A 26,502-nucleotide genomic window follows, 5' to 3' on the forward strand; every position below is an offset into this window, starting at 1 on the left:
ACACACGCACCTTTTGGACAACTGCATTGGGAGAACCATCCTTAAAATTCAGAATTTTTGGGAGGGGTTTCAGCTTTATGATGCTTTGCTCATTACTGTCAATGTTAGCCATACCAATTAGCTCAGTGGTGGGATTCAAATTTTTTTTACTAACCGTTCTGTGGGCATGGCTTTGTGGGCGTGGTGTGGCTTGGTGGGCATGGCAGGGGAAGGATACTGCAAAATCCCCATTCCCTCCCCACCCCACTAACCTGCTTTCCAGCTCTGTTCTCCTGTGCAGGGCAACCAAAGAAGACCCAGCCGATCAGCTGGGACTTGGGAGGCAGAGAACAGATGGGGGCGGGGCCAGTCAGAGGCGGCATTTGCCGGTTCTCCGAACTACTCAAAATTTCCGCTACCGGTTCTCCAGAACTGGTCAATAACTGGCTGAATACCACCTTCTGAATTAGCTCAAACTATTAGTTGTCTCCTTCCTGTTTTCGGTATTTTCAATGTTCTACCATTTCTGATTTAGCAACAAATTGCATTTTCTCTACTGGTTTAACAGCAAATCATGGTTACCAAGTAAATTGTGGTTGGCCATTAAATCAGGCATTGAGTGAGGGAATCAAAGCAGAGGATGAGAAAGGAAAAAAACAAACCCAGAAAGATATCCAGATTTACCATCAGCAAATCAGAAGAGCGTTGTGGAGCAGTCAAGAGGCAAAGGCTGAACTCTTAAAAGGAAAAAATCAAATCAAATCAAATAAACCAGGTATCTTTTAAGGAATTTTATACTACAATAAAAATACAAATAAAATCTGTCCATTGCAAGGAATAAGCCGATCAAGGCCGATCAAGGATTAGTTCCAGTTTGTCAGAAAAGACGTCACATCGCCTCTTTCCTCTATGCTCTCCACATGCAGATGAAAACTCTTTTGAGATCACCAGATGGTGACGTGTCCCAGTTTGACGAAACGAAAATCAGACTTGTTCCGCGAGGTCCAAGACTCGGAATTTATCCAGGTTGTAGAAACAGGCCTTCACCACTCGTCCTCCGAAGTATCTTCCATTCAGGTCAACCACCGCTGAAACCCAGGCAAAATAGGAAATTAGCCACATTCCCAGGTTAGGAAACACGCGGGGAAGGTAGAACCCCACTGAGTTACAGTTTTTAAATTACGGTAAGCAGAATATCCAACTGGGTCAAAATGGGGGGAGGGTAACAAGGGGTTTCTCAATATTGGCAGCTTTCAGATGGGTGGACTTCAACCCCCAGAATTCCCCAGCAGGCCAATTTTTCTCACCGAGACTCTTTTAAGCTGGGTAAGACTACAACTTAAGACCGACATGATTTATGATGGACGTTTTGGTCTCAATTGCGATGATAAGTCGAGGGCTACCAAGGTTTCAGGAAGGATGAAACAGGAACATTGGGCTGATGGGACGGGAGGACAGATTGCCATCAAGCAAGCCAGGTTAATCAGAGAAGAAGATAAAAAACTAGCTACAATTGGAGGCTTCCTATACAAAAGCAGTGGGTGTCATGCCCCTATCGGAGTCTGAATCTGAGGACGAACAGCTGACAGGGGGTGGGAGTGTGGCTCCGTTGGCTGTGGAGGAAACTGGGGAAGGGCAAAACCCGGCTGAGCAGAGCAGAGGTAGAACAAGGGAGAGGGGGTTCAGAGGAAGACCACCAAGGCCCACCCTGTCTTCAACCTAGGGCACGCAGGGAGGAACAGAGAAGAGAGCAACGTGGGTTACGTGGCTTGGGGGAGGGGAAGGGCCCTGATTCCCTTCATTAGCCACAGCTGGGAATGAGAGTTTAAAAGAGATGCAAGCTGAGTCCTGACTCTCCTGGGAACAAATGTGAGTTAATCTTGTATTGACTTTGCTTATCTGTGTTCCTGGCATCCTCCCAACCGTGTTGAATTCCTGCCGTTCAACCACATCTGGAATTCCTTCTCTTGCCCTGCCGTACTAATTACTTCATTTTGCCTTGATTGGACTTATAGTTACAGTTTTTGTTGACCATGTTTTGGACTTGATTCTCTGCAGCCAAAGCCTGTTCCTGGGAGAGTTTTTCACCAGACCAGAAGGTAACCAGGACATTGGATGCAAGGTTGGAGCTAATAAAGGGATTCCTACTGATTATCTGACTGGGTTGCCTTTGTGCCACGCCTGGGATCATCACACTGGGTATATATCCACCTCTGCTCCCATTTGTGCAATCAAATACAGGTCGTTCTCTACTTGCAACCGCAATTGAATCTGAAATTTCTGTTAAGTGAGATGTTTGTTAAATGAGTTTTGCCCCATGTTACGACCTTTCTTGCCACCGTTGTTAAATGAATCGCTGCGGTTGATAAGTTAGTAACCCGGTTGATAAGTTAGTAATCCGGTTGATAAGTGAATCTGGTTTTGCTCGTCAGGTCGCGAAAGGGAGTCGTGTGACCCCGGGACACAGCAATGATCGTAAGTATGAACCAGTTGCCAAGGATTTTAATTTTGATCATGGGGTTGTCACTGCAAAGGTCGCAACTGTGAAAAACAGTCATATGCCGCTCTTTTCAGTGCCGTTGTAACTTTCAACGGTTCCCTAAAGGGACTGTTGTAAGCTGACAATTACCTGTACGGGTTTCGAAATTTACAGGAAGTAGTGATGATGTGATTCTTTACCTTTAATTGCAGATTCCACTCTTTCAAATTCCAAAAATATTCTCACGGCTTCATCATCAGGAGCACCAGGAATCTTGAATAAAAAAAACAGCGAAGATCAGGGCCTTTACAGTACAGTATAAATATAGTACGGTGCAGCTCTAGAGGAGGGCTTTTCAAATTTGGCTATTTTAAAGGGAGTGGACTTCAACTCCCAGCATGCTGGCTGAAGAATTCTGGAAACTGAAGTTCACTCAACCTTAAAGTTGCCAAGTATGAAATACACCTTCTCTATTTTGTATACACGTTTTATAGTCTAGGCTTTTGTGATAACAGCTTTTCTTTTGTGTGTTGTCCCTGACGGTCTGGGACAACTTGCCGCAGCCAACTTGCTGCAGTCCACTTGCTACGGCCAACTCGCTGCAACCAATTGCCATTATTTCTCCCAAAATAAGAGCAGATCTTATATTAATTTTTGCTCCAAAAGACGCATTAGGGCTTATTTCTGGTTAGGTTTTATTTTGGGGGGAAATACGGCAAATGCATCCATCTGGCTGACGTTTTTAACTGAGGCTTATTTTCGGGATAGGGCGTCAACTCCTAAAACATTCCTATGCCTGTTTTAGTCGTTGCCATTAAAAAAAATGGGGCATGGGGGGGTGGGGTGGAGAAGGAAATCTGGAAGAGCAGTGCAGCAGTTTGAAACCGAAAGTACATTCCAACTCTTATCTTTAAAAGATTGTAGTTAAACTACCAGAGCTTTTGCCTGTGAATATATTTAATTGGAGAATGTGAATGATGACACCCAGTGGGTGAACGTGCTCAATTGGAGAATGTGATTTATGACACACCCAGGGAGGAAGAGGGAAACAGGGTCACAGGGGACTATAAATGACGTATGCCAGAGTTGGCTTCATACAGGGCAGTGCCAGTATGTCGCCTCTAATAAATCCTTTGAAGTTTTGCTCAAGAATCATGATTTAATTAGGGCGATTGCTGGAATCCTGACATAGGGCTTATATTACGAGCATCCTGAAAAATCATGCTAAGGCTTATTTTCTGAGAAATACGGTAGCCATGGGACAACTCATCGCAGGGTAAGAGTTACGGTAATATCGAAGAAATGGCGGGAGGGGGGGATAGAATCATTAAAGAGAGGATGCCAGAGGAAGGACAAAAAGAAATGTGAATGACAAAAATTAGAGTAATTTTTAAAACTTTTGCTTTAGAGGATTAAATTGAATTGTTGAATTGTCCCGCGGCAGCTTGGCCATGGGGAGTTGTCCCATTCTGGTTCCCGAGCAGTCATGATGGGCAGTTATCCCTCATCAGGGAGCTCATCAGTTGAGATAAAAGACAGCAGGGGGATGCAAATACTTAAAATTGCAGAGGCGGGATTATCTTCAAGGCTACATCATCCAGGTTGGTTTTGCCCATCTGCTGTTCTGCACAAGGTTGACAGTTCTCGTCTCACTGAACCAGATGCCAAGTTCATTTACTCACTATTATGTTTTCCAAGAGCGGCAGAAACGTGTCAAGGGAGGTGGCCATATAAAAGTCTTCCAGATTAAAACAACCAAATAAAGCTGTTACGCAGGTGTGCTAGCTTGGAATCTATTTCTAGGGATTTCCTCTTTCCATTCCATATGTCCCAATTTTTGTAACCCCCCAAATAAATATATTTTTGCATGTAGATATTTTAAATCTGGAGTGGTGTGGTGGCCTAGCGGTAGTGCTCTCGCCTCACAATCAGGAGGCTGTGAGTTCGATCCTAGGTAGAGGCAGATATTACTTTCTCTGGACACAATGAGAGCATATCTGCTGAGAAAAACCCTGCATTGGTGACAGGGAGGGCATCCGGCCAGTAAACACTCAGTTCCATTCAGTTGCCCAGATTCCACCCCGCAAGGGATTATGGGGTCGTTAAAAGAGGATGATGATATCTTAAATCTGCTTTTAAATATATTTTTGCATGTAGATATTTTAAATCTGGAGTGGTGTGGTGGCCTAGAGGTGGAGCTCTTGCCTCACAAGCAGAAGGTTATGAGTTCGATCCTAGGTAGAGGCAGATATTACTTTCTCTGGACACAATGAGAATATATCTGCTGAGAAAAAGTCTGCATTGGCGACAGGGAGGGCACCCGGCCAGTAAACACTCAGTTCCGTTCAGTTGCACAGATTCTACCCCGCAAGGGGTAGAAAGAGGATGATGATATTTTAAATCTGCTTTTTAAAAAAGAAATGTGGGTGAAATGGATGTCAGTCAGTACCTCGAAAATCACACACTTCCCAACTTTGCCATATTTTTCACATTCTTCTTTCGTTTCACCTTCAAGGTCTTCGTCAACCTCCCCAGCTCCAACCATATTCTGCAACAACAACAACAACAACAAGACTCTACGTTTGAAATGCAAATTTTGTTTCTTTACTCCTGGACTTTAAAAAGTTTTCCTTTAAATGCGGAGAGATTTTTTTTCTCACTAATGTCTATTTACTAAACGCATTTCTATTCCACTGAAATCAGAAACTCTCTCGGGAGCTTCAGAGAATAAATATACATATTTGCCATCATGGAATATCCGCAGTCATGTCCTCTTCATCTTTCTGATCATTTTAATGTCACTTCGTCCAGCTAATCGAAACTAAAAATATCAGAATAACAAGAGTCAGAAGGGACCTTGGAGGTCTTCTAGTCCAACCCTCTGCTCAAGCAGGAAACCCTATACCAGGGATGTCAAACTCAAGGCCAGAGGGCCAGATTCAGCCCACAAGGTGCTTAGAAACAGCAAAGGACCGGCCCACGCTGCCTCTGCTAGCGAAAACGGAGCACAGGGGGCCACAAACAGCCCTTCCATGCCCCGTTTTCGGCCACAATGGCCTCCTGCCATTTTCGCGGGCAGAGGACTATCAAAACAAACTAAAAAGGAAACAAAAGGAGAAATGTTTCCCCTTTTGCATTTGAGCATGCAAGAAGGGACAGGAAAGGAGAAAGGCAAAGAGGAAAGGCAAACAACAAGATGGGAAGATGGGAAGGAAGAAGAAAGGAGAATGGAAGGGGAAGTAAAAAGAAAAAAAGGAAGGAAGTGTGATGATCCGAGGCGTGGTACACAGTCAAATAAGCAATAAAGATCCCTTTATTATCTCCAACTTTGCCCCCAATGTCCAGGTTACCTTCGGCTGGAGAAAAACTCTCCCAGGAACAGCCTTTAAACAGTTGGGAAGATGCCAGGAACACAGATAAGCCATGACGATGCCAGATAAATTCACATTTGCTCCCAACATCCTGCTGTGCGCAGCTTCCTCTTTTATACACTCTGTTCCCAGCTGCAGCTAATGAAGGGAATCAGGGCCCTTTCCTCCCCCATAAGCCATGCAACTCATGTTGCTCCTTTCTCTGTCCCTCCCTGAGTGCCCTACGATGAAGAGGGGGTGGGCCTGGGTCTTCCTCTGAACTCCCTCTCCCTTGCTCTCCCCCTCCCCTGCTCTGCCCAGTCGGACTTTGCCCTTCCCCAGTTTCTTCCACAGCCAAAGGAGCCACATTCCCACTCCCTGTCAGCTGTTCGGCTCCCCTCTCCGAGTCAAATTCCCACAGGGGCATGACAGGAAGGAAGATGATGAGAGTGAGGGAGGGTCTCAGGGAAGTCCTGCCTTAGCACTTAGCCACCACAGGTGCCCCCACCCCTGACACAAGTGATGTTGAGTTGGCCACCCCCATGCCAGCCACCCCCCCAGTCCTCCGAGGTCAAACACAACCCTGATGCGGCTCTCAATGAAATAGACTTTGACAACCCTGCCCTATACCATTTCAGATAAATGACTGTCCAATCTCTTCTTCAAAAACTCCAGGCTTAATGCCAACCCAAACCTTGAAAATCAACAATTCAGGATGGCTGATGAACCAAAACAGGGGAAACTTACCCGCAATAAGACAACTTTGGTTGGGCATTTCAGTATTTCTGTTAAAGGGTTTGAATCCGATTTCTTCGAGGGATCTCCTATCCCGAAGAGAAAAAAAGAAAGAAAGCGGTAATGGTTTTATATTAAATGTAATATTTCTCAAGATGTGTGGACTTCAACTCCCATAAATGGAGTTGAAGTCCACACATCTTAAAGTCACAAAGATTGATAAACACTGTATAGTACTAGATTATCAAAGGCTGATAATCAGAGGCCATTGGTGATTCCAAAGAAATATAGCACAAATTGCTAGATTCTTCAGATTAGTTATAATACTGGACTTTTGTTCTTGAGGTGGAAAGAAATAAAACTCTTGATTTTGGGGTTGACTGATTAGATTGATTTGTTGTTATAGAAATGGCTAGTTTATACTATTATGGAAAAGTTAAAAGTTGAGGTTCAATATTAATGCCTTATTTTACTGCAACAGAGGGAGCCAGAACTCAATGGCTTTTTTTTCTTTTTCTCCTCTCTTCCCCTTCCCTCTGTGTCCTACTCTTTGCGTTTGTATTTTATACTATAAACTAATAAAAAAAGATTAAAAAATGATTTAAGACATTCTAAAACCAATTTTGTGCAGAACCACCCCCGCCCCTGCCAAACAACCAAAGTAAGTACAGGGTCTTTGCTGTTCATTTTATTACAAAACAAAAGCTTGCACAAACTTTGTTATATTTAACTATTAGCTGGATACCCGTGCTTCAGTACGAAACTATGTGATTGGGCTTAGTTTTTGGGGAGGAAAATAAGGGAATTTATTTTTGCGTCTGCCTACCAGCATCCACTGGGGTATTCATCTGGCTAGCGTCCGGTCAGTGTGTGAGTTGAGGGCTGTTTGGAAACTGAACCAGTATTTGCTGTGTGAGCAAGAAGGAGACAGCAAGAAGCCTGCGTGTGGCATAGCTCAACTGTTCTGTACTAAAGCTGCTTGCTGCTGTGAAACTAAAACTGAAGCTAAAACTCCTCTCCTCTGCTTGTGTTTTGCATTTGGAAGAGATTTCTTTTCAGGTGGGGAGGGGGAGTAGAACTCCTTAGCATCAGAGCGTGTTAATAATAATAATAATAATAATAATAATAATAATAATAATAATAATAATAATAATAATAATAATAATAATAATATAGGAAATACTAATGCTCTGATGGTCATTTCGAAAAATCCTTTCTTAGTGAGCCCCTAGAAGCCAAGAGGAATATACGTGTCACACTTCAAGTTTGTAGGCTTTACAATTGTGGAGATTTTGTGATGATGCATGAATGGTATTTTGCTTTTATATATATGTAGATAATGGCAAAGTTATTTAAAAAACCCATTTAACATCACTTTGACAATGAATTGTCTGCATTTTATCTGACATTTTCCTTCCAGGGAATTAATATCAGCACTTAATGCAGGGCAGAATCCAGATTTTTAAAAAGCCAGCTGTTTCTGATAATCCCTGATGACCTTCCGAGTTGGGAAAATATATGATTTGATACATCAAGCTGAAATGATATAACCTAACTAGCAGATGTTAGAGCTTAGCAGCACTGAAAAGCCATCGTAAATAACCAGAGTCTTCCTCCTTACATAAAAGCAGGAACTGCAGAAAGAAATTGTTCATCTGTTTAAAAGGAAGGAGGGAATCGCTCCCCATTTTACTGCTGTCGTCCTCTTGTCAGGCACGAAAGCCCGACAACTTTCTTTCCATGTGGTGAAGCTAGGAGCCTTCTGGATTGTCAAGACAAAGATTTACAGCTTCCAGAGGGGCCAAAGGGAAAGGATTATAATTTCACTCACGGGCCAAACTTTCAATTAACACAACTCACAAAAAAAGGCTTCAGCAGATCAAGCTTGCTTAAACCTGTTACTGTTGTGGTTCACTGGCAGCCTGTGCAGACCGCAGCGGAATTGGACAGTCCGATACAGAGATGGGGCCAGGACCATCTGGGAGTGGAGTGTAGCCTTCGGAGCCTGGCAGCAGCGAGGCAGAGGAACAAGGGGAGTCTGTTCCCAGTGCGCAGTGCGCAGAGCTGCCAGAAGGCGAGAGCAGCTGAGACAAAAGGGGCGACTCGGGAGTAAGGCTTGGAGGTGATTGCCCTTCCCCTAAGTGATAAAGGAAGTGCAAAGGTGAAGAAAGCTTTGTAGGAAGCAACATCGATCACCCTCTTCGGATTAATCCTTGAAGTTCTGTGTGGACTTTGTACTTCGGTTGGTTTTTTTTATAATTCATTTGGCACCCTAGTTGTTGGCAGCAATTCAAAGGAGAGAAAGGTGAGTGCTTCTCTCGAAGGGACTGTTTGGGACTCATTACAGGCTGGGAACGAACGTCATTCCCAAACGCTGAAATAAAACAAGAGCTGTTTTAACCGTGCGTGTGCTTAATTACGGTCTCGGAAGCCTTGGTCAGGACAGTTACACGAGGACACGAAGCGAATGTTAAGACCGATCGAAGGAAAGCGATGGAGCCTTTAATAGTTAAAACGGCCACGATTGGTCCAGCACTCTGTTGTGTTATCCCTACAGCAAGAGTGTCAAACTCAAGGCCTGCGGGGCCATTCTGGAAAGTGTTAAAGAGGCCAGCCCACATTGCTTTGGCCCGGTCTACCCGTTATGAAGAGGACACATTGGGCCAGCGTGGTTTCGGCCCGGTCTACCCAATGAAAAGAGGAAACATGCCAGCAGTTTGGTAAGTGGCATCAAGCTGGCCATGCCCACCCAGTTGCTTCCCCCCACCCCCTTGCAGGTCAACCACAGCCCTGATGCGGCCCTCAATAAAATCGAGTTTGACGACACCCCTGCCCTATAGCAACCGCCTTCCCTGGAGACATGGTAGTTAAAAGGTCACCTTGGCTACCCCTCTCCCACCTCACCCCACCAGGCCTCCCTAACTTACCTTTATCAGCAGCGTCTCCAACGATGATTTTGCCTCCCCTCTTGCTGGTCTTCTCTACCGAGAGGGCGGTGCTCAGGCCCTGTTCGTGCTTCCCCAGACCCTGCCCTTCTCTGAAGCCGTACTTCTGCATGATCTTGTGCGCCACCGTGCCTCTGGAGACAAGAAGGGAGAATGAGCTGAGCCCACCAAGTCCCGCGGGCGTGGTTGGAGGGCTCTCTTAAAGGGCAGCCGAGTCCCCGACTTGCAACAGTTCATTTGGTGAATGGAAACTCACCAAGGGGAGAAGTCAACCTAGAACTAAGGAGAAACTTCTCGACAGGGAGAACGATCCACCTGCTTGCTGCTTGCCTTCAGAAGCTGTGGGTGCTCCAACACTGGAAGTTTTTAAGGAGGGTTTGGACCAACATTGTATACGGTCTCTTGCTTGAGCAGGGGGTTGGACTAGAAGACCTCCAAGGTCACTTCCAATTCTGTTATTCTAGTGACTGTTCCAAGTTATCTCAGCTTTAACACCACCACCACCACCACTAGAGCGCACAACAGATACAAACTCAATGTAAACCGCTCCAAACTCGATTGCAGGAAGTACGACTTCAGCAACAGAGTGGTAATTGCCTGGAATGCACTACCTGACTCTGTTGTTACATCCTCTAACTCAGGGTCCCCAACCGCGGTCCGCGGACCGATACCGGTCAGCGGAACAACTCTTACCGGCCGCTGGTTGCTGGGCACCGCCATCTTTTGGTAAAAAGTGCTTCCAGTGAGCTTTTCGGGTGAAAGCTCACGGAAGCACTTTTTCATCAAAAGATGGCGGCTAACGCTTCGATGAGCTTTTCCGGGTAGAAAGCCATTTCTACCCGAAAAAGCTCACCGAGAGCGCGCCGCCATCTTTTTCAAAAAGATGGCGGCGCCCAGTTGATGCCGGTACCGGGCCGCGGCGTCAAAAAGGTTGGGGATCCCTGCTCTAACTATCCCCCACTCCTTTAACCTCAAACTATCCACTATTGACCTCACCCCATTCCTAAGAGGTCTATAAGGGGTGTGCATAAGCGCACCATTGTGCCTCCCGTCCCTGTCCTATTGTCCCCATTTATTCGTACCTATTTCCTGTATTCCTACTCATGTTTATACTTATACCTATTTTCTTGTAAGTGATTGACAAATAAATAAATAAATAAATAAATAAAAAGTTGCAACGGCAACTGGAAGAAGGGACTTATGAGTGTTTTAAAAACTGTTGCAGCAGCCCCCCCGGTCACGTGATCAAAATTCAGCTGCTTGGCAACTGACTATATCTGTATCTATATATATATATAATGGTTGTTGTGTCCCTACATCGTGTGATCTCCTTTGGGGACCTTTTAAAGGGTTTGGTTTCCAAGGGTAAACTTTGGTTTAAAACGTTTAAAATCTCTTCTTCATTGTGTTGCTATTTTCTCTTTCCTCCTCCACAGGAGCCCAGATGCAATTTCCATCTCTGGACTCAGTGCATCCTCCAGAATTAGCCAGGATCTCGAGTGAAATGAGGGCAAATAAGACAAACCTGTGAGCTAACTGCATCACCATATTTTAATGGCTTGAGAGTAGCAATTAGTTGCATCAACAATCTTAGGGATCTCAGTCCAATCGCTTGCCCCAGGACAGTACCTCGGAGAGCAGCAGGCCAAGCCCTGGTTAGCAGAAAGTGTTTCCGAACTTTTTACATTCACACAACCGCCCTGATGCCCAGGTTGAGAATCCCAACTTCTGGTGAAATATTCTCAATTCCTAATGCGTTTCACTACTGCCCCCTAGTGGTCTTTTGCGGGAAGTTTGCCCCAGGCTCACCCCATGTTTGCGAGGAAGGAATTGCTGGGCCCGGTTGGGGAACGAGGTCTCTCAGGCTCATCGTACATCGGGGGAGGAATGGCAGCCTTGGATGATGAACCACGAGGCCTTGACTCTTCCTCGTAGGGGGATAAAGCTGTGGAAAAGAAGACGGGACGTTTTACCATCATCAAGGCAAAAATCTCTCAACATCGATTCCGATGCTTTATTGGACCTTGCAAATATCTTTACAATTTATATTGTTCTTATTTAGTTTCCTAGTTATGATTTTGATCGCTTATTTGGTATCCTATGACTATCACTAAGTGTTGTATTTTATGATTCTTGATGAATGTATTTTTTTTAATGTGCACTGAGAGCTTATGCACCGAAGACAAATTCCTTGTGTGTCCAATCACATTTGACCAATAAAGAATTCTATTCTCTTCTACAAAAATATAGGTTTATTTTAAGGGCCTTCATCACTGCCCTATTTATGAGATGGAATCCCTTTATCTAATCAGTCACATCTACCTACCTACCTACCTTTCCCTCCTTCCTTTCTCTCTCTTTCTCTCTCTCTCTCTCCCTCCCTCCCCTTCCCTGGTAAATAGCAGTTTTATTTTAAGGGGCTCCAACACTGCCCTATTGAGACAGAATCCCTTTAGTGACAGCTTCTTTCTATCTTTTTCTTTCTCTTTTTTCCTTCCTTCCTTCTTTCTCTTTCCCTTTCTTTCTTTTCCTTTCCTTCTTTATGGCTAACACACTCTTTGCAAGCTAACGAAGCAGCTCTCAAGAGCTATAAAACACAAGACAGCATTTAAAATGGACTTCAGGATCCCACTACCTCATTCCTACATCCCTTCGTGTCCTTCCAACGATCAAATCTGTAGGTATGTTTCACGCCTGCTTTTCAGTCTGAGAATTATTAACCCCAAAGTACTTCGGAACTCAGGATCCCTTTCAAGCGTTCCCACAGTTAAAGATCTCTATTTATGAAACATTGCAATTTGCTTCTTCGCATTGCTGGATGCCAATTAATCGAGCCGTGGCAGATGTCCAAAGCAATTGCATGGTTTTGGAACTAGATCCTTAAAACCAGAATGACGACAGGTAGTTCTTGCTTAGCGACTGAACGGCTACAATGGACTCATCAAAAGCTATTTATGACCTGGTTCCAGAGTTCCAACGGCTGCACATATCTCAAGGGTCACACAACCACATTCTGGACACTTGGCAACTGGCTTATCTTTACAGCCAGTTAATTTCCAACCCCCCAAGTTTCTGGTTCCCAGCAAAAAAAGTCTCATAGCAAATACATGGATTTGCTTATAACCACCATAGTGTTTCCTTAATGTCACAAAAAAGTCATAAAATTGGGTCCAGTGATGTAAGTGCCTCGACTTATGACCATAAAGATTTACGCTGGAAATTCCAGGGTCCATTTATTTATTTATGTTTGTTTGCTGCCCATCTCACTGTGAGGTGACTCTAGGCTGATATGGTCCTAAGTCGAGGACTACCTGCAATTTAAAGAAAAATTATCTACATGCGTACGTACGTTCTTTGTCCTTCTCAACCAAAGAAGTAGGTGGCGCGATGGCAGCTCCTCCCATACCTGTATAAGAAAAAAGAGAAGTAAAATAAAATTAGTCTATGAAAGCTATTATATCATAAATGTATTCATCTTTAAAAGGCCAGAATTCGTGTTTCCAACACTGTGGAAACAAGCTGACATTCCAACAGAGGAAATGATTATTCGGAAAATAGCAACCTGTGCAGAGATGGATAAATTGACCCTAGCACTTAAGGATAAAGAATCATCAGAGTATTACAAAAGCTGGGAATGTTGGTATAACTGGGTAGAACAAAGATAGAGAATATATTAGTAAATATGATTAAATTGTAAAGGAGGTAGGTACATACTCACATTAAGACTTATTTGTAAATATGACACCAATAATGATAACAAATAAGGAACCACAAACTGTCGATAACGGAATTGCTTGTTTTTGTTTGTTTATTTTCTGTGGTTTTTCCCCCACTTTTTTTCTATGTTGTGTATGTGTTTGTTCATTATTTTAGTTGTATATTCAATAAAAAAAAATTTTTGTTAAAAAAGGCCACAATTCTTGGTTGTGGTTTGTTTGGGGTTTTTTGCTGCAAAGCTTGCTGCATTAAAAATCTAGGTAGTTAGAATAATGAGAACTTCTTCCATAGACACTTAGATCACTCAAAAAATTAATGGGCCTATGACAGGGGTGGGCAAACTTTTTGGCTCGGGGGCCTCATTGACTTTTAAAATTTGACAGACGGGCCGCCACCTGGTGTCGAAATGCCTGTCATTACAAGTCAAAATCAAATGAATGCAATCATTCAATCATTCACATCAAACCTTAATTCTGTACCAATCTTCGGCGGGCCGGATTAAAAAGACCAACGGGCCGGATGTGGCCTGCGGGTCGTAGTTTGCCCACCCGTGGTCTATGACCAATTCCCAAGCAGGCCCCTGAGATGATTGACAATCTCCAGGGTTCACCCTGCTGTGAATCATAGCTGTTTCTCATGGTAGCCATAAATGGGCCATTAAGCTTTGGGCTGAAAAAGAACACAATTTTTGGAACGGGGGTTAGCGATGTAAGAGAAGAGCAGGCAGAGTTGGTGGGGACAGAGTTAAACAAGTCATTAGCTTAGAGTCCTTGTGTTGCCACAAACAATCCAACTCCGGTCCTTCGTGAATTCTGCTAACCCTTATCTGGCACCAATTTAGAGTGGAACTTTAGTTAACCAGATTCCAGTGTATAAGATTGACTAAATCTTCTAGGCTGCCACCTTGCCAATGCTCCTGATTCTTCGTGCTTGACCATCCCTGATTTGAGCGGAGTAGGGAAGCCAGCTTTTCTGGATTTCTATTGTACCCATAAGCTGGTGCACTGCAGGGCTGCTGATGTAGTCAGACAAAACCTTTCATAAATGAGAAGGCACCAAATAAAAATCAGGCCAGGAAGGAGAGGTACTAGCTTGATGGGCCTCTGCTGCTTCAAGGGGATGTAGATGGGTTAGAAGTCCACAGTAAAGGGGGAGATCTCATCTATATCCACTTGAGAAAATTTAGGAAGACAATCTATGGTGGTCAAAAATCAGGAGGAGTCTGGTAGTACATTTTCTAACAATTTTTTTATTAAAAGGCAGACATCTTCTGCAAAGTATGTTGCAGCTCACAAAAACCTTTTAAATAAAATTTATTGTTTAGAGAAGATGCTACCAGACACCCACAGGTTACGTGAGACAAGAGAGTTTGATTCATGCATGCGCTTGGTAACTAAGAGAGTTTCTCACTTCGTTTCCGCCTCTCCCTCTCGTAATCTTCATCTTCATCCGAATCTGGATCCGGCCGTCTGGAAAACCCACTTGCCTCGTGTCTGTCTTTGCGCCTCCTTGAAATGGAAACAGAAAGTAAGATGACAATTGTCCCCAAAGGAAACCTGGATAGAATAAATCCAAACATTGGCTAAGTTCTTAGTGAACTCTGCCCTTAATTCTTTTCGTTTCCACTATCTACATTTAAACTGTTTATTCCAATGTGTCTCAGAAGTTTCCGAGGAACAGCAAAATGATAGCCTATTTGCACTAGCCATTCATAAAAATCAGATAAAATATACAGTTCCAATTCATAAAAAGGATATTATATACAAAATTTAATTCTGCGTATAGGCAAAATCTCGACTTACGACTACAACTAAGCCCAAAATTTCCACTGAGTTTTGCCCCATTTTATGATCTTTCTTGCCACAGTTGTTAAGTGAATCGCTGGCGTTATTAAGTTAGTCACACGACTATCAAGTGACTCTGGCTTCCCCGCTGACTTTGCTCATCAGAAGGTTGCTAAAGGGGATCATGGCCATAAAGTAGAGTCAGCTGTTGCCAAGTGATTACTTTTAAAAAATAATAATTTTATTTGTACATTTTTCTTCAACATTCATGAGTGCTTAATAAAGTGTATTGTCTGGGTCAATTTACCTATACATAATATCAATAATAATAACAAGATTTACTTGTATATACTAGTATTCTTCCAACTTCCAATTTCTACCTCTACTATTCTAACCCGAGGGTCTTCAAACTTGGCAAGTTTAAGACTTGTGGACTTCAACTCCCAGAATTCCCGAGCTAACATGACTGGAGGAGGAATTCTGGGAGATGAAGTCCACAAGTCTTAAAGCTGTCAAGTTTGAAGACCCCTGATCTAGCCATTTGTAAAACAAATCCCATGTTAAAAAGTATTCTGTATCCTCTTTATCCTTAACTATTAAACATTTCCACAGTGTCTAATACTTTTTAAAATTATGCTTTCATCTGTAGGAGTTCCCTCATTTTTCCAATACTGTGCAAATACAATTCAAGTCAAGTCAACACATTGATAGAACCAAGTTACTAAATTTTAATCACGTGACCCTGGGAGGGGGATGTTGATGACTCACTTCTCCCTTTCTTCAATCTCTTTCTGCCTCTCCAGCTCGCGCTGCCTTTGCCGTTCTTCTCGCTGGCGTTTTACAACTTTCTCGTAATCGTTCGGGAACATCGGATCATACTCATCCGCTAAAGGGATCAATACATCCCCCGCTGAAAATCCACTGGGGACGGGATCCTGGGATGAAACATGGAAAGACATAACAACAAAAAGTATCCAATGCAATTCTTGCCCAAAAGGAGATGCTCCGTTTATTTGCCAGAATGAGATGGAAACGGTGCTCAAGTGAAAAGAGTGTGCACCAATGCCAGAACTGTCTAGTTCAAGCCAGCTGTTTTATTTTATAATAGTCCTGTATCAGGGTTCCAAGTAATAAATCCACTGCAAGGAAGACTCCCGAGGCAGGTAGATTCCTCAAAGAATAGCTTTACTGGAAAAATCAAATTGGCACATAGCTGGTGAAAACCAACTCTGGGAGGCCCCTTGGTTTTCACCTAAATAAAAGTAAAAGTTTTTCCCTCAATCAGTCATATGGCCCAATCACTGCAGCATCTGCTGGTCTGATGACATCACTCCCCCTTCTTCCGGCCAGACATGAGAACGTCCTTGGTTCCCGGGGAAAAGTATTTTGTTTTGACTACACAACTCCAGCTATCTCTAATCCCCCCCTCCCTATCCCTCAGCTCCAGTGTGGCAACACTGAAGCATCAAAATGGCTGCGGCCAGATCAGCTTCAGGGTTGATAGCCTGCTTTTGAGGAGACAGTTCCTCATCTTCATGGCACTTGCTAATTTATTTTTTGGGATTCATTTCAAGGTGCCCATATTTATTTTCTCTTCATAAAATATATATATACACATACATACATATACATATATACATATATACATATACACACATACATACATACATACATACATACATACATACATATACGTATACACACACACACACACATACATATATATATACACATATACACATATATATATATATATATATATATATATACATATATATATATATATATATATATATATATATATATATATATATATATATATATATATATATATATATATATATATATATATATATATATAAAAGCGAAATACCACTCATGCATCATCACGAAATCTCCAGAACTGTAAAGCCTACAAACTTGAAATTTGGCACGTATGTTCCTCTTGGCTTCTAGGTGCTCACTAAGAAAGGATTTTTTAAAATGACCATCAGAGTATTTAGAGTATTTCCTATATTATTATTAACACGCTCTGATGCTAAGGAGTTCTACTCCCCCTCCCCACCTGAAAAAAAAAATCTGTTCCAACTGCAGTTGAGCTAAGCCATGCCCAGGCTCCTTGCTGTTTCCTTCTTGCTCACACAGCAAATACTCTTTCAGTTTCCAAACAGCCCTCAACTCTCTCACACACTGACAGGACGCTAGCCAGATGAATACCGATGGATGCTGGTAGGCAGAGGCAGAATTTCCCCACCCTTATTTTCCTCCTCAAAAACTAAGCCCGACCACATAGTTTCATAGTGAAGCACGGGTACCCTGCTAGTTTATTTATAAAATGTATTAGCTTCCCATCTTGCCGCAATGGTAAATATGGGCAGTTTACAACATAAAAAGATAATTATGCATAATTTATAATAATGTAAATAAAATGCTATAAAATCAAGCTAGCTAAAAAGATGGGGGAGGGGAAGGGAGGGAGAGGGAATATGATGGGAGGGCAAGAGGGTGGGATCTGTTGTTAACCAATCAACCACCCCCCAGCATGAAGCCCCTGCATTAAAGCCCCAAGCCAAACTGGCACAGCCAGGCCTTTAAGCTATTAGGGGAAGGCCAGGATCAATAGCAATACCAATAGCCCCTAGATTTATATATCACTCCACGGTGCTTTATAGATGGGGTTCCAGACCCCTGCTCTGTGGATCGTCATTGGGCCACAGCATGCTAGAAACTGGGCCATGCAAGCAAGCAAAGCTCCATCCGTGCGATGCAGACAGCACACGAAACTCTGTCCCCTCTGGTCTGCCATAAAACCTCTCTCCAATCCCTGGTGCCCGAAAGGTTGGGGGCCGCTGCTTTAGTTTAGTTTACTTTATTGTCATTGCACCTCGTGCAACGAAATTAAATACCATCTTCAGTGTACATTATATGAAAATAAACATAAACACACACCCTTCACATTCTATACATTGAATTGAAAACCCCTGATATTGCATGAATATTGCACTATGCAGTAGAATTCAATAGAGCTACTGCCCTGGGATAGAAGCTGTTTTTTAGCCTATTTGTCCTTGTTTTTATTATTCTGTACCGTCTGCCAGATGGTAATAGTTAAAAAAAAAAAGGTAGATCGGTAGAAGGTCTATCGGTAGAAGGTCACCAGCAGTTTTTCATTCAGTTGTTGCTTACAGCACTCTCTGAGCAGTTTACAATGTCATATTGCCCCCAACCATCTGGGTCTTCATTTTATCGACCTCAGAAGGGTGGAAGGCTGAGTCAACTTTGAGACAGTCAGGAACAAACTCCTGGCAGTGGGCAGACGAGGATCCCAGAATGTGTGGACTTCACAATTGATGTGTGTGGACTTCAACTCCCACAATCCTGTGGAATTCTGGATGTTTAACACACCTTGAAGTCGCCAAGATTGAGAAACACTGCCCTAGCTGGTCCTGGTGGGAGATATTTTTCTCCAGAGGAAGGCTGCCCTCAAAGGGATGACAACCTCTTGGTCAAGATACTGCGTGGCCCGTTTTATAAGCCCCATCTCACCTTTAAGCCAGCTGCCACGTGGGGTGGGGTGTCTGCTATCTGGCGCTCATCCGAAGCGCTGCCTCGTTTCAGGTCGATGACAGGAGCAAGGACTGTGCTTTGTTTTGACCTCTGGCTCTAAAATGAAATGCCCCCCCCAAAATAAAACACGCATTTCAGACAGCTTCCAAGAATTTTATTCCATGACCCGCGTTTTGTTCCTCTCAACACAACCTGAGATTATAAAGGGCAATTTAATAGATAGATAATAGGTAGATATGATATAGATAGCAATGGCATTTAGAAATAGCACTTAGACTTATATACCGCTTCACAATGTTTTACAACACTTTCTGAGTAGTTTACAAATGTCAGCTTATTGCCTCAACAATCTGGGTCTTCATTTTACCGACCTTTCAAGGATATAAGGCTGAGTCAACCTTGAGATGAGATGGTCAGGATCGAACTCCTGGCCGTGGGCAGAGTCAGCCTGCAATATTGCATGATAGATAGGTAGATAGGTAGATAGATAGGTAGATAGATAGATAGATAGATAGATAGATAGATAGATAGATAGATAGATAGATAGATAGATAGATAGATAGGAAGGATAGGCAGGCAGGCAGACACACACAATCAGACAGAGAAGAGAATAACAGGAAAGGGAATAGAATAGAATAGAATAGAATAGAATAGAATAGAATAGAATAGAATAAACAGGAAAGGGAATAGAATAGAACAGGAAAGGGAATAGAGTAGAGTAGAGTAGAGTAACAGGGAATAGAATAGAATAGAATAGAATAGAATAGAATAGAATAGAATAGAATAGAATAGAGTAGAGTAGAGTAGAGTAGAGTAGAGTAGAGTAGAGTAGAGTAGAGTAGAACAGAACTTCAATTACAATTTCTATCTTCCCCATTCGGCAGACATTGGAGATGGGAAATGTAGTCCAAAGGTTCTACTATTGAAACATCAAGAGGACAATGCATGCTTCTAAGTAACTGCCACCAGAAAAAGGCAATTTGATTGCATGTAAATTGCGTTCATTCACAATGATATTTAAATAAAAGCTTGATCACAAAAGGTGTATCAATATATTTTAACTTAAAGATACATCAGTAGAATCCTGATGGCATGTACATATACATGACAAGATAATCTCTTAAATATTTAATTTAATCATCATTTCCCCTTAGGTAAGTGAAATCTTGTTCCAGCTACTATACAGCATATTCTATTTAGATATATGAATGAATTCAACGATACCTAACACAGAAAGACCGGAGTTTACATAAAATGGCTGTACATTTGAGAAAAAAATATCCTCACAAACTTCTACAACAATTGGAATATACTGGAATTCCTGAGAAAAAAAACTGCTCCAATGAAGGCCTTCCCATTTTTTCTTGTTCCATTATTTTTAAATTTAAAATAAAACCAAATCCCACCATTGCTTACATAGATGGAAAAACTGCTGAAAACATGTTTAACATTTTACATGATGTGAATGCTGCAAAATGACCTTGTGCTTCTCTAGATTGTCTTTCACATAACGGAAGTCAAATGAACATGATGAAATCTTCCAACTGTAGTACAGGGTTCTCCCCCAAGATGTTATGATAACGTTATAATAATCATCATCATCACATGGGTGACCTTCTTTAGAAATGTAACAGGCAGGCTCTATTATGGTCTTAAGTCGAGGATTACGTGTATAGCCAGAGCTTAAGGATGTTCCAAAAATCCTGGAAAGTTTATTTTTTACCAATCAGTATTGGAAGCAACATCTATGAGAAGTATTATTAATTTGTGTCCCACTTTTATTATTTAATACAAATAACTCATGGCAGCGAATATATCCAACATGTCGTCCTCCTCCTATTTTTCCTACAACAACCCTGTGAAGTGGGTTGGGCTGAGAGAGAGCTACTGGCCCAAAGTCAGCCAGCCAGCTTTCATGCCTAAAGTGGGACTAGAACTCACTGTCTCCTGGTGATTGGGCCAAAGTTACCCAATTGGGTTTTCATGTTAAGGCAGGACTTGAACTCACTGTCTCTTGGTGAGTGGCCCAAAGTCACCCAACCAGCTTTCATGCCTAAGGTGGGACTAGAACTCACTGACCCAAAGTCACCCAGTTGCTTTTCATGCTTAAGGCAGAACTTGAACTCACAGTTTCCTGATTTCTAGCTTGGTGCCTTAATCAAAGCTATCTGCTAAATGAAGCATTTTATTTAGCAGTGATGCTCTCTGGGCAGTTGACAATTAAAACAAACAAACAAATAAAAAATAAGCATTTTTCTGCAGACTTTTACCGTACCTTTGCTTGAGTTAGAGCAGCTTTTTTCACTTGCAGCTGAGATTGCAGAAGTTTGAAATTTTTGGACCAGCCTTCTGTTTTGGAATCACTGGTTTCTACTCCCAGATCATCATAGAGGGACATTTTTTTTCCTGTTCAAAACCAAGAAACAGAAAAAAAGGTGTTTATATTTTGTGTATATATAGCACATTCTTTTTTATACTTTCATTTAAATATTTTACCTTAAGTTTAACAGAAAATAGAAAAAAAAACATTCAAAAGAACCATAAAGGGGGATAGTGTCTGCTTACATACATTACTTATTATTTTATTTTTATTTATTTTATCTATTTCCTGCTTTTATTATTGTTTATTATGAGAACATTCCTTTCTCCTATTTTCCCCATAAGAAACCTGTGAGGTGAATTGGGTTGAGAAATCAGCCCAACATCACCCAGCTGGCTTAATTAAACATCATGTAAATTTCTGAAACTATCTCAGAACATTACAAGACATCTTAAAATCTATGCCACAGCAAAGATGTCATTTTCTCATTAGCAAAACATCAGTAGCACTAAGCTGTATTCTTACTTGATCAACCATATTAAATTCATTTATACCACATAGAATGTGATACAGAATTGAAATATATACATTTCTTTATTTACATATAATTAAAAACATTCAAACTAGGCATGGGTTAGATCAGGGGTGGGCAAACTATGGCCTGCAGGCCACATCCGGCCCGTTGGTCTTTTTAATCCGGCCCGCCTCTGAAAAAAAAATATTCCCCTCTGAAAAAAAAAATCGGGGCCAGCCAAAAGAGACCCCGCGCCGCGCGCCAAAAAATCGCACACACAACACCAATGCTACACACCCTTCGTTTCCAGCCGGTCAGGTGTGGATCAGCTTCGGAGCTGGGCAGCCGCTTCCCTGGTGGCGGGGCCGAGGCCACCGCCCGGGGAACGCCCACTGCTTTCCCTCGCCAGGGCTGGGCGTGGCGTGTTGCCCTGCGCCGCGTGGCCCCCACCTGGCAGCGCGCTTTTCGGCTGGTCTCCTCCTCCTCGGCCATACAGAACAAACCGCCAGAGAAGGAGACGACCCCCCGGCTGGTTGGGGTAAGCTTTCTGCGCCAAAAGAGGCAGCTACTAATCTCCGGCTTTGCTCCGCTTCTCTAATGGTCCGGCACCACCCTGTTCTTCTTGTGCTGTGAAAGAGGCGGCTAATGATCTCCGGCTCCACTCTGCTTCTCCAACATCCGGCGCCGCCCTGTTCTGTGTCAGGCCCAGCAAATCCGAGCAGCCGGCGCATAGAACAGGGTGGTGCCGGACCATTGGAGAAGCGAGCAAAGCCGGAGATTAGTAGCTGCCTCTTCGGGCAGAAGCTTACCCCAACCAGCCGGGGGTCATCTCCTTCTCTGGCAGTTTGTTCTGTATGGCCGAGGAGGAGGAGACCAGCCGGCTGGATGGGGGAAGCTTTCTGCCCCAAAAGAGGCAGCTACTCATCTCCGGCTTTGCTCCGCTTCTCCAATGGTCCGGCACCACCCTGTTCTATGCGCCGGCTGCTTGGACTTGCTGGGCCTGACACATAGAACAGAGCATGCTGCAGGCATCTCGCGACAAGCCCCAGGACATGTGGTCACCTGCTGGCTAGCCGGGCTGGAAGAGGCACGTTCTCCAGGAGAAGGAAGAAAGCGTGCTCCGGGAGGGCGCGTGCCGGGCAGGTGGGCGGATGTTCCGGGACCATTTATTGGTCAACTTTAAGAGTGCCCCATGGAAGAAGCCGAGCAAACGTAGTGGCGGCAGGGGTGACGGAGCATGTGTGTCCCTCCACAAGGAGTATGAAGGGAGGCAGACACCACACCTCTCAGGAAAAAAGTAGGTGCCAAAGCCCTGGCTGTCACCTGGGAGGGGAGCGTGGAGGGACCCATCACATGCCCTTGTTGCCTCCCTTCATGCTCCTTGTGCATGCTGGGAGCACCTAACTGGAGCAAAAGAGAGCGAAGTTTAATGCTTTTTTCTGTTTATGTTTGATATGTACTGTTAACAAATGCAGTTTTTTATATGTATCGTATCTTGTGCTGACCCGGCCCGTCTGTCAAATTTTAAAAGTCAATGTGGCCCCTGAGTCAAAAAGTTTGCCCACCCCGGGTTAGATAAATTCAGGACAAAAAAAAAACCAAAGAATTTTTTCCCCACCCCAAATTGCAACAGATACAAAATACAATACAAAAAAAGGAAATATTTAACTTCATACCAACTACCTATTTGAGGAACTGGCCATACAGACAACACAACCACGTACATATTATTTAAAAGAGACAACTGACAAGCCAAAAAGGAACAAAAAGACCAAAACACCTCCACAACAATCAACACCCAGATGAGCAGGGATTAATACCAAGCTGGACTAACGGTCAAATAGCAAACAAAATCCCAATCAAGGAACTGCCAAGGAAGCTAATAGTAAACAGCCCAACCAAAGAACCACCAACACCACTCCCATCAACACTAACAAGGCAAGCTCTAGAATATACAGAATGACAGCAAATCCCGCTCTACTCTAGCACGGATGATGTTACCTAGCTTGGTCATAAAACGTCTACAAGAAAACCACCAAGCTCAGAGAGCACCAAGGACCCCACAGTTGTCATTGTCTCCTCCTCCTTCTCCACAAAGCTCACTCCCTTCTAGCGCTAGGAAATGTTACCTAGTTGGGTCATGAAATGTCTGCAAGAATATCACCTAGCACATACAGCACCAAGGAGACCCCATCCATCCATCCTTCCACCCACCCACCCTTCCTTCCTTCCTCCCACCCATCCCCCGCTCTCTCTCCCTCCCTGGGTTGCTGACTCTCTCCAAGCAATTATAATTTTGGAATATTTTAAATGGATTCCTTTTCCTGTAGGACGTACCGAAGCCCCTAGCTCAGGTCCTTTGAAAAGGATCTTCCTGGATGGATCAAAGCAATCAAGATTTTGCAGCAAGGCAGCCTTGCAGAGAAATTAGCTTGATTTGTTCTTCATATACATCCAGGGGTGGAATCCAACCGGTGTAACTACTGGTTTGGTGATTTACGTTTTGCGCGCACGTGTGGAAGTTCATCAGTTTGTTGCCTGGACAGCTGAGCAGCGGTATTCATGGGTGCGCAGCATTTGCAAAAGCACTATTTTCCCTGCTTTTTCAACCGCAAAGCAGCTGAGGTTGAAAAAGCAGGAAATAAAAGTCAGGTAAGAGCCTGGGCAGATGGGTGGGCCAAAACAGCAGCAGACATAGAACCGGTTCTATGTCTGCTGCTCTTCAGAGCTACCAGTTCTGTAGAGCCGGACAGAACCGGTAGAATCCCACGCCTGTATACATCCCACTTGCTTAGTGCGACCGGGCCCAACTTGTTCACTTCAAAGGTGGACTTGAACCTGGGACTCTCTCTGAAAAGCCCCCCCGCCCCCAAAGTCCCCTTTTCCTGAAGCCCCAAATTTAAAATGAAATGATTGGAGGCGCTTATGGTTGAGCCAAAAGGTTAGGATCTCATTCGTTCATAGTGACAGGAGGGAGGGAAAGAGCTGCCAGTTTGAATCTGTCTGTCTGGGGGGGGGGGAGAATTGGCCAGCACAGCAATGCCAGGAAAAATAAATACATAAATTTTTTATCAAAATTAATAATAAATGTACTCAAAACCCGGATGTTTTTATTTTTATTTTTTTAAGCCCAGGCAAGAGGGAAAGACCTGCCAGTTTGTTTGTGTGTGTGTGTGTGTGTGTGTCAATTGGCCAGCAATGCCAGGAAAAATAAATTTTATCAAAAGTAAAAATAAATATACTAGAAACCCAGATTTCCTTCCCCTCTATTTAAATCCCAGACAGAAGGGAAAGAGCTGCCAGTTTGAACCTTTGTGTGTGTGTGTGTGTGGTGTGTGTGTGTGTGTGTGTGTGGTGAGTGTGTGTGTGTGTCTTTCATTTGGCCATCAATGTCAGGAAAAATAAATACATATTTAATTAAAATTTAAAATAAATATACTAGAAACCCGGATTTTTCCCCTTTTATTTTAGCCCAGATAGGAGGAAAGATCTACCAGTTTGAACCTGTGTTTGTTTGTGTGTGTGTGTGTGTGTGTGTGTGTGTGTGTGTGAGAGAGAGAGAGAGAGAGAGAGAGATTTGGCAATCAATGCCAGGAAAAATACATGAATTTTATCAAAATTAAAAATAAATATACTACAAACCCGGTCCCTCCCCCTTTTCTTTTAACCCAGATTCCTAAAAATCAGCCCTCTTAAAGTCAGGGGTCCTACACCCCCCTGTGGTCGATGATGGAGTAGGGAGCGGGCTGCCACAGACGGCTCTCTGCATACGCTCAGGAACGCGCTGGGTCGCCGGGAGGACCAAACTGGGGAGCAAAAACCAGGTCTTACTTCTGAGGAGGGAAGGATTCCCGTCACGAGGGGCTGCAACACACCTCCGAATAATCCCCTCGGCTCTTCCCTCTTCCTTTTTTTTAACATTCAGGGCGAGTCTCCTGACCGCAGGACTCGGTTAAAACGGCCTCCAGCCCTTCCCCATCGCAAGAGTGGTTTTTCTTCTTACCCTTCCGTCTGGGCCGCAAACCGGGGCCTCGCGTAGCACCCGAGGCCGAGAAGAGCGCCTCTTGGTCGGCCGAGCCAAGCTCCCGCGTCACGGCCGACGGGAACCAATCAGGCTCCTCCTCAGTGCGCGCCCGGGAAGTGCCTTCGCTTTTCTTGGCCGCCGTCGCCACCGCCGCTTAGAGGCCGCTTGTGCGCAAACTCCGTGGTGGTCGCGGGGGTGGGTGGAGCTTGGTTCCCTGTAGGGGCGGAGCTACGCCGACTCCGCCCTCATCAGCAATGCGCATACGGCGGAGAAAAAGATGTTCCGTAACGCTCTTGCCGCAAACGGCGAGGTTTGCTGGCGTTACGGCCAGATCGGTGTTACGCAAACGGCGTAGGAGGAAAAGCCGCGGAGAATGTGTTTATTCTGCCATGTGGTTGTGTGCGCGCGACGCTTAAACCGGCTAATGATGCAAAGGACTGTGTTTCACGTGCAAACTTTTTTCTCTCACTTATTTTGAACCATCATTGTAAATCAGGGGTCTTCAAACTTGACAGATTTAAGACTTGAGGACTTCAACTCCCAAAATTCCTCCTCCAGCCATGTTAGCTTAGGAATTCTAGGAGTTGAAGTCCACAAGTCTTAATGCTGCCACGTTTGAAGACCCTTGTAAATAAACCATTTGTGAAAAAATTAGGTTGGCTCCACAAATTGGTTGACAATACAGTGGGAGTGTAGTTTATATTTCATATTTCTGCCTCTGAGATGTATGGTACTGCATTGTTTGCATGTTAACCATTATTATTACCATATTATTATTTACCATTATTATTTCATTGCTATCCTAGCTCTCCACCTGCCAGGAGTCTAGACTGGAAGAAACAGGGAATTAAAAATAATAACCAAGGAAAACAAAAAAAAATCCCATTTGCGGAATGCATAAAAATGGCATTCCTAGAAACAGGGCTGGAATGGACCTCAAGAGGTCATCAAGCCCAACCCCTCTGCAGGATTTGCTGTGCTGTTTCCAACTGATGACTATTTAGCCTAGCCTGTTTGAACACTTCCAAGAAAGGGGAAGAAACCACCCCTTGTGGTAACTCCTTCCACTGACAGCTCTTAGTGTCAAG

At 43.6% G+C, this 26,502-nt stretch overlaps 1 protein-coding gene and 1 long non-coding RNA gene across 4 annotated transcripts; one reads left to right on the forward strand and one right to left on the reverse strand.

Moving 5' to 3' along the window:
* Positions 1-755: 755 nt before the first annotated feature.
* RBM17 (RNA binding motif protein 17) lies at positions 756-25,582 on the reverse strand. Of its 2 annotated transcripts, none has more exons than XM_087968902.1 (12): positions 25,222-25,582; positions 20,832-20,962; positions 18,536-18,652; positions 15,758-15,924; positions 14,616-14,713; positions 12,838-12,894; positions 11,298-11,433; positions 9,471-9,622; positions 6,556-6,632; positions 4,908-5,006; positions 2,659-2,731; positions 756-1,067 (listed from the first exon to the last, which is right to left on the reverse strand). In XM_087968902.1, the coding sequence occupies exons 2-12, from the start codon at positions 20,952-20,954 to the stop codon at positions 964-966; spliced, it is 1,203 nt and encodes a 400-aa protein (XP_087825028.1). In that variant the 5' UTR covers positions 20,955-20,962; positions 25,222-25,582; the 3' UTR covers positions 756-963. The 2 variants fall into 2 exon arrangements, with proteins under 2 accessions (XP_087825028.1, XP_087825029.1); XM_087968903.1 differs by having other exon boundaries at positions 20,832-20,960; positions 25,393-25,531.
* LOC148130257 (uncharacterized) lies at positions 993-5,213 on the forward strand. Of its 2 annotated transcripts, XR_015750178.1 has the most exons (4): positions 993-1,107; positions 2,038-2,454; positions 3,869-4,059; positions 4,974-5,213. It is a non-coding gene; the product is annotated as an uncharacterized LOC148130257 (long non-coding RNA). The 2 variants fall into 2 exon arrangements; XR_015750177.1 differs by lacking the exon at positions 993-1,107 and having other exon boundaries at positions 1,759-2,454.
* Positions 25,583-26,502: the final 920 nt, after the last annotated feature.

Source organism: Notechis scutatus, chromosome 6 (genome assembly GCF_049901735.1).
Source record: "Notechis scutatus isolate UNSWTSFEM ecotype Mainland chromosome 6, rNotScu1.2, whole genome shotgun sequence".
Taxonomy (NCBI): Eukaryota; Metazoa; Chordata; class Lepidosauria; order Squamata; family Elapidae; genus Notechis; species Notechis scutatus.